Below are 7,920 nucleotides of genomic sequence, written 5' to 3'. Positions count from 1 at the left end.
TCTGGTTAACAGTGTAATGTATCCTTTAGTACAGTCTGGTTAACAGTGTAATGTACCCTTTAGTACAGTCTGGTTAACAGTTTAATGTACCCTTTAGTAGCCTGGTTAGCAGAGGCTAACCAGCTGATGCTAATGTTTTGATCCTAACCGGCAGCTAGCTGGTGCTAGCTAGCTTTAGCACGAAGAAGCTAACAATATGTTACTTATTCGTTAGTGAAACAGCTGCAGTCAGACTTTAACGACAATCCCAACAAACTCATGTCTTTCTGTCTGTGAACGTTGGGGGCTCACACGCTAACACAGCTACAAGTTAGCATATTAGCATCACTGCTAATGATAAAGAACTCTGAAGCCGATCAGCTTCTCCTGCTCATCAGAAACAGCTGATTCGGAGACAGTTAGACATAATAACCTGCTGTTTATTATATATATATATATATATATATATATATATATAAATAAATAAATAATCAAACAAGCAGCGTTTCTGTTTAACTTTTAATCAGTGTTTGTGCTGAGGAACCATTTACATCTTTCTAAAAACAGTGTGTTGTCTGCTGCACAACTCTGATATTATCTAATGAAACAAAGGCAGAAAATGTTTATACTTCACTGACCAGAGGAGCCCTAATTCTACTCAGATTGATCCGTGTTTCTGACCGACAGGAGCCTTAAACATGGAGGGTTACTGAAGCTCCTGAAAAACAAGCTAACAGCTAACAGCTAACTCTGCTAATAAAGAACAAACCGACCGAACCTCAGTGTTAGTTGAAGTCTTTTTAACACCAGTAGGACCAGTAATGACACCAGTAATACCACCAGTAAACCTGTCTGGCCTGTTTCGGAGAGACAGCAGCACTGAGGCCGAAGAGAGGAGCTACAGACCGGCCTCAGAGTAAAGATCTACCCGGTCTGTAGCGGCCTCAGCTTCACAACCCTGAGTTATTATCATCTCTGAGTTATTATCACCGGGACACCGACTGATAAAGTCTTTACCTGCACCGGTTCCTGCAGCACCGTCATCCCGCTTCTCCGGCTCTTCTGTCTTGTTTTCCCTCTTTCCTTTCGGAGCTTTTCTTCACTTCGGTCTCCAGGAGGAGCTGCGGCCGGAGATTTGAACAAACCGACCGTTAACAGGCGAACAGAGCCGAAGATTCCCGAGGAGGGCCTTCCGGAGATACACGAATTCTAACGGAAAGAACCGACGATTCCCGAGGAGTGAGTAAAGCCGTCCGGAGATACACGAGTTCTGAGCTGGTGCACAAAACAAGCGCATGTCCATCCAGGTCTAATCAGCATCTTTATCTGCTACACCTGTGAGGTGGATGGATTGTCTGGCAAAGCAGAAGTGCTCACAGAGGCAGTGAAAGTAAAGCATCACAGTATGATAAGATAAATATGGAAATTTTGTTACAGATAAAGATAAACACTCGGTATAAACCAATAAACTGAAGGGAAGTTCATGAATCATTGACATAACTCTGAATGCAACACAGAACAAACTTTATTTAAAACATTCAGCACTTCCTGTTTATAACTGTCAACTCAGTTCATCAGAAACACAAACTGCTTCAACCAATCACTGAACAGAAGCTAATCCTAATACTAACGCTATTGAGCAGAGAGGCGGGACTACACATCAAGGGGCGGAGCTATATTGTAAGAGGTGGGTTTCCGTTTTGTGGATGGGGCTACAGGGTGCAGTTGGCCTCTGGAGAGAGTCGACATTTGGCCACAGACAGGTAGGTCTCCACCTGCAACAAGAACATCATCGGGGTCAGGAAGTTCACCAGGAGAGAATCAAAGGAGTATAGTCCGTAAACTAATCCAGCTGTGATCGTTTCAGAGTCCTGATGTGGTTTCATGCAACAATTTCATCTCTCCCAGCTTTACTGAAGAAACCCTTTAGTAACAACCCCTTTAGTAATAAACCCTTAAGTAATAACCCCTTTAGTAATAAACCCTCTAGTAATAAACCCTTTAGTAATAACCCCTTTAGTAATAAACCCTTTAGTAATAACCCCTTTAGTAATAACCCCTTTAGTAATAAACCCCTTTAGTAATAAACCCTCTAGTAATAACCCCTTTAGTAATAACCCCTTTAGTAATAAACCCCTTTAGTAATAACCCCTTTAGTAATAACCCCTTTAGTAATAAACCCTTTAGTTATAAACCCTTTAGTAATAACCCCTTTAGTAATAACCCCTTTAGTAATAAACCCTTAAGTAATAACCCCTTTAGTAATAAACCCTCTAGTAATAAACCCTTTAGTAATAACCCCTTTAGTAATAACCCCTTTAGTAATAACCCCTCTAGTAGTAACCCCTCTAGTAATAACCCCTTTAGTAATAACCCCTTTAGTAAAAACCCCTTTAGTAAAAACCCCTTTAGTAATAACCCCTTTAGTAAAAACCCCTTTAGTAATAACCCCTTTAGTTATAACCCCTTTAGTAATAACCCCTTTAGTAATAACCCCTTTAGTAAAAACCCCTTTAGTAATAAACCCTTTAGTAATAACCCCTTTAGTAATAACCCCTTTAGTAAAAACCCCTTTAGTAATAACCCCTTTAGTAATAACCCCTTTAGTAAAAACCCCTTTAGTAATAACCCCTTTAGTAATAACCCCTTTAGTAATAACCCCTTTAGTAATAACCCCTTTAGTAATAACCCCTTTAGTAATAACCCCTTTAGTAATAACCCTTTAGTAATAACCCCTTTAGTAATAACCCCTTTAGTAATAACCCTTAGTAATAACCCCTTTAGTAATAACCCCTTTAGTAATAACCCTTTAGTAATAACCCCTTTAGTAATAACCCCTTAGTAATAACCCCTTTAGTAATAACCCCTTTAGTAATAACCCCTTTAGTAATAACCCCTTTAGTAATAACCCCTTTAGTAATAACCCCTCTAGTAATAACCCCTTTAGTAATAACCCCTTTAGTAATAACCCCTTTAGTAATAACCCCTTTAGTAATAACCCCTTTAGTAATAACCCCTTTAGTAATAACCCCTTTAGTAATAACCCCTTTAGTAATAACCCCTTTAGTAATAACCCCTTTAGTAATAACCCTTTAGTAATAACCCCTTTAGTAATAAACCCTTTAGTAATAACCCCTTTAGTAATAACCCCTTTAGTAATAACCCCTTTAGTAATAAACCCCTTTAGTAATAACCCCTTTAGTAATAAACCCTTTAGTAATAACCCCTTTAGTAATAACCCCTTTAGTAATAAACCCTTTAGTAATAAACCCCTTTAGTAATAACCCCTTTAGTAATAACCCCTTTAGTAATAACCCCTTTAGTAATAAACCCTTTAGTAATAACCCTTTAGTAATAACCCCTTTAGTATAACCCTTTAGTAATAACCCCTTTAGTAATAACCCCTTTAGTAATAAACCCTTTAGTAATAACCCCTTTAGTAATAACCCCTTTAGTAATAAACCCTTTAGTAATAACCCCTTTAGTAATAACCCCTTTAGTAATAACCCCTTTAGTAATAACCCCTTTAGTAATAACCCTTTAGTAATAACCCCTTTAGTAATAACCCCTTAGTAATAACCCCTTTAGTAATAACCCCTTTAGTAATAACCCCTTTAGTAATAACCCCTTTAGTAATAAACCCTTTAGTAATAACCCCTTTAGTAATAACCCCTTTAGTAATAACCCCTTTAGTAATAAACCCTTTAGTAATAACCCCTTTAGTAATAACCCTTTAGTAATAACCCCTTTAGTAATAACCCCTCTAGTTATAACCCCTTTAGTAATAACCCCTTTAGTAATAACCCCTTTAGTAATAACTCCAGCGTTACTGAATAAACCTTTTTTGGGGTTAGGGTTAGGGGTACATGTAACCCAGTTTACAAAGGGTTAACAACACAAAAGTTCCAAGCCAATGGTTATACAGAGTTTTTCAACACAGAAGTGCGTTAGCCAATCAGAATGGAGATCCTGCAGTACCGGAGGCGGGCTTTACTGCAACTGCTCGTCAGAAGCGAAGTGCCATTGAAGGGAGACAGGAAGAAGAACGTGTAGGCCTGGATATATGTAAATGTGAAGCAGATAAGCGGAGAGTCCTCCAGCCTGTCAGAGCACATGCAGCTCGCCGGACTGTATGTCAACACTGGTCAATACATGTGCGTGTGGTAGATCAAATGCCCGCCCACAGATGTGTGTCTGCTGCCGCTGTGGCTGTGATGACCTCAGTGTCCCTGATTGGCTCACCTTGTGCATGTCCTTCTTGAAGCAGGCCAGCAGCTCGTAGGTTCTCCTCATGCTGCTGCTCTGGTAGTAGTTCCCGGACGGAGCGAGCTGCAGTGGAGAGCCCTCAGCAAACAGCTCTGCTGCGTCCTGATTGGCCTGCAGGGTCAGGTGCTCTGTCACATGCTACTCGTTAAGATGACATCACATTGATGAGGAGTTTCCTCACCTTCATCAGCTGGATGCCCGTCTTCAGCTCCGTCAGTTTTTGGGGAATCTGGTATCTGGATCCTGCAGGCAGGGATCGACTGGGAAACTCCCAGGACTCCACCAACCGGAGCGAGATGGACAACAGGTTCAGCACCTGGAGCCAATCAGAGCACAGAACACACTCAGCACCTGGAGCCAATCAGAGCACAGAACACACTCGGCACCTGGAGCCAATCAGGGCACAGAACACACTCAGCACCTGGAGCCAATCAGAGCATACAACAAAGACAAAGCTAAGGAGAAACATTACAGGTTAGTACTGTGTGTGTGTGTGTGTGTGTGTGTGTGTGTGTGTGTGTGTGTGTGTGTGTGTGTGTGTGTGTGTGTGTGTGTGTGTGTGTGTGTGTGTGTGTGTGTGTGTGTGTGTGTGTGTGTCGTATGTGTAGTGTGTGTCGTATGTGTGTATAGTGTGTGTGTGTAGTATGTGTGTCTAGTGTTTGTAGTATGTGTGTATGGTGTGTGTGTAGTGTGTGCGTGTAGTGTTTGTAGTATGTGTGTATGGTGTGTGTGTAGTGTGTGCGTGTAGTGTGTGTAGTGTTTGTAGTATGTGTGTGTAGTGTGTGTGTGTAGTGTTTGTAGTATGTGTGTGTAGTGTGTGTGTATAGTATTTGTAGTATGTGTGTTTGTAGTGTTTTGTAGTGTGTGTGTGTAGTGTGTGCGTGTAGTGTTTGTAGTGTGTGTGTTTGTAGTATGTGTGTATAGTGTGTGTGTAGTGTTTGTAGTGTGCGTGTAGTGTGTGTAGTATGTGTGTAGTGTGTGTGTAGTGTTTGTAGTATGTGTGTATAGTGTGTGTGTAGTGTTTGTAGTATGTGTGTATAGTGTGTGTGTGTGTAGTGTTTGTAGTATGTGTGTGTAGTGTTTGTAGTATGTGTGTATGGTGTGTGTGTGTAGTGTGTGCGTGTAGTGTGTGTGTGTAGTGTTTGTAGTATGTGTGTGTGTAGTGTGTGTGTAGTGTTTGTAGTATGTGTGTGTAGTGTTTGTAGTTTGTAGTATGTGTGTGTAGTGTGTTTGTAGTGTTTGTAGTATGTGTGTGTAGTGTGTGTGTAGTGTTTGTAGTGTGTGTGTGTAGTGTTTGTAGTATGTGTGTGTGTAGTGTTTGTAGTGTGTGTGTAGTGTGTGTGTGTGTAGTGTTTGTAGTATATGTGTGTAGTGTGTGTATAGTGTTTGTAGTGTGTGTGTGTGTAGTGTGTAGTATGTGTGTGTAGTGTGTGTGTGTAGTGTTTGTAGTATGTGTGTGTAGTGTGTGTGTAGTGTTTGTAGTGTGTGTGTGTAGTGTGTGTGTAGTGTTTGTAGTATGTGTGTGTAGTGTGTGTGTAGTGTGTGTGTAGTGTTTGTAGTATGTGTGTGTAGTATGTGTGTGTAGTGTTTGTAGTATGTGTGTGTAGTGTGTGTGTAGTGTTTGTAGTATGTGTGTGTAGTGTGTGTGTAGTGTTTGTAGTGTGTGTGTGTAGTGTTTGTAGTGTGTGTGTAGTGTGTGTGTAGTGTTTGTAGTATGTGTGTGTAGTGTGTGTGTAGTGTTTGTAGTATGTGTGTGTAGTGTGTGTGTAGTGTTTGTAGTGTGTGTGTGTGTAGTGTTTGTAGTGTGTGTGTAGTGTGTGTGTAGTGTTTGTAGTATGTGTGTTTGTAGTGTTTTGTAGTATGTGTGTATCAGTGACGTGCGGTGAAGTTCATGGCTGGTGAGGCACTGACGTCATCACAATCAGATTTGAACTGGACTCACTAGCACCCCCTGCCATGAGGCAGGAGAACTGCGTGCCTCACCTAGTCTCTCTTCGCAGCGGTTTTGCTCAGCACAAGAGAAACGTTACAGACATACAGTTGACAAAAAACACTGTATATTATATACACCAGCTAAAGTATGGACATTAGTTAATATAGCCAGAGTGTTTGAACATTTTAATAGCGACATACAGACAGACAGCAGTTACAGTCTCACTGTATAGCATGTCAGCAGGTTGGTGCCTCACCGAGCAGCCGTTCTCAGTGTTTGAACGTGAATATGAAAATTCAGCGATTTTGGATCAAAATAATGTAAAACTGGTGAAATGAAAAGGAAAATAACTTTATAATACAAACAACTGGATAAATATGATCATTACATTTATTTCTTCATTTTACTTTTCATGATGACAGGTGAGGCACGGCCTCACCGCCTCCCCCTCCCGAGTAAGGGGGAAGGGGGGGGGGGTTTGGGTTTTTGGGGGGGGGGGGGGGTGTGTGGGGTTGGGGGGGTTTTTGGGGGTTTGGTGGGGGGGGGGGTTTGGTGTGTTGGGTTGTGTGAAAGGGGGTGTGGGGGGGTTTTGGGTACTCCAGATATGCGTTGGCCAGTTTTGTCGATGGGGCTGTGATGTAATTGAGTTGCAAAATCCTGCAGAAACACTTTGTTGACCTACCCCCGCTCCCTGCTGGACGCTCCAACAACAACACCCCCACACCCCACACACCAAAACAATATGTTTTTATTAAAAAAACCCTCAAAAATTAAAACATGTGGTTTTTTCCTCCCTTTATTTTTTTTTCATTGCCTATGTAATATCCAAGGGGAACCATTACATTTCTCCATATGTGCCCAGATAGGGGCCTGATTACATTTTTACAGGTAACACGTTTGTTTTTAAAACCCCAAAACCCCCAAAACCCCACAACCACACACACACCCCACACACTCACAAATTTTAAAAAAGAGCCGGGGCAAAAGGTGCAGGGGGTGGACTCTTTCGAACGAGGGGAAACAGACGCGAACCGTGATTGGCGAGAGGACACTGGACCACCCCCTGCAGCACAACGCAACAGGACGCTGACGGAAAGCGGGACAGGACGGGGAGACGGATAGGGAGCGACAGGGGAAGACACCAATGGAGACAGACAGGTTTAGAAGGTAGGTAAGCGACAGGGAGAGAGAGAGCAGGTAAGACGACAGGTGAGAGAGAACAGGGGGGGAGACACCAGGTGAAGTGACCATGTGAGCAACAGGAGAGATAAACCTACCTCTTTCCTGGGCTGGGGTTTATTCTGTTCTGGTTCAGGTTCATTCTGGGTTTAGGCTCTGGTTCGGCCGGGGCAGGGTTCATTTTTTGGTTCAGGCTCTGGTTTAGGTTCAGTCTGGTTCAGGGCCCGGTTCAGGGTTTAGACTGCTCCGCCTCTGGCGTTTTGGGTGTTTTCGTTAACTTTTATAAAGAAAAATCGCGCTAAAAATTCAAAACAAGAAACCCGAAACCAAACACCAGCTGCCGCACCTCATCGAAACGCTTTGCAGGTTTTTTTAATAAAAAGGGAAACCTTTTTTAACATTTAAAAAAATCTTTATAACATTTTAAAAATGAACTCTTTTAAAAAATTTAATAAGAAATTTTATAAAACATTTATAATACCTTTTAAAACTTTAAAATAACCTTATAAAACATTAATAAAAACTCTTTTAAACATTTAAAATGAAACCTTTTATAACTTTTT

General features: G+C 41.5%; 1 protein-coding gene across 1 annotated transcript; it reads right to left on the bottom strand.

Annotated features, from left to right (window-relative positions):
- Positions 1 to 1,486: 1,486 nt before the first annotated feature.
- Positions 1,487 to 7,538, bottom strand: gh1 (growth hormone 1). Its single transcript, XM_063904675.1, is given in 5 exon segments — positions 1,487 to 1,754; positions 4,222 to 4,356; positions 4,427 to 4,561; positions 6,779 to 6,869; positions 7,456 to 7,538. Coding segments are annotated over 5 exon segments (507 nt in total). The 3' UTR covers positions 1,487 to 1,691.
- Positions 7,539 to 7,920: the final 382 nt, after the last annotated feature.

Source organism: Eleginops maclovinus, chromosome 16, assembly GCF_036324505.1.
Source record: "Eleginops maclovinus isolate JMC-PN-2008 ecotype Puerto Natales chromosome 16, JC_Emac_rtc_rv5, whole genome shotgun sequence".
Lineage (NCBI taxonomy): Eukaryota > Metazoa > Chordata > Actinopteri > Perciformes > Eleginopidae > Eleginops > Eleginops maclovinus.
The sequence above is the reverse complement of the archived record's forward strand: the minus strand, read 5'-3'. Positions and strand labels throughout refer to the sequence as shown.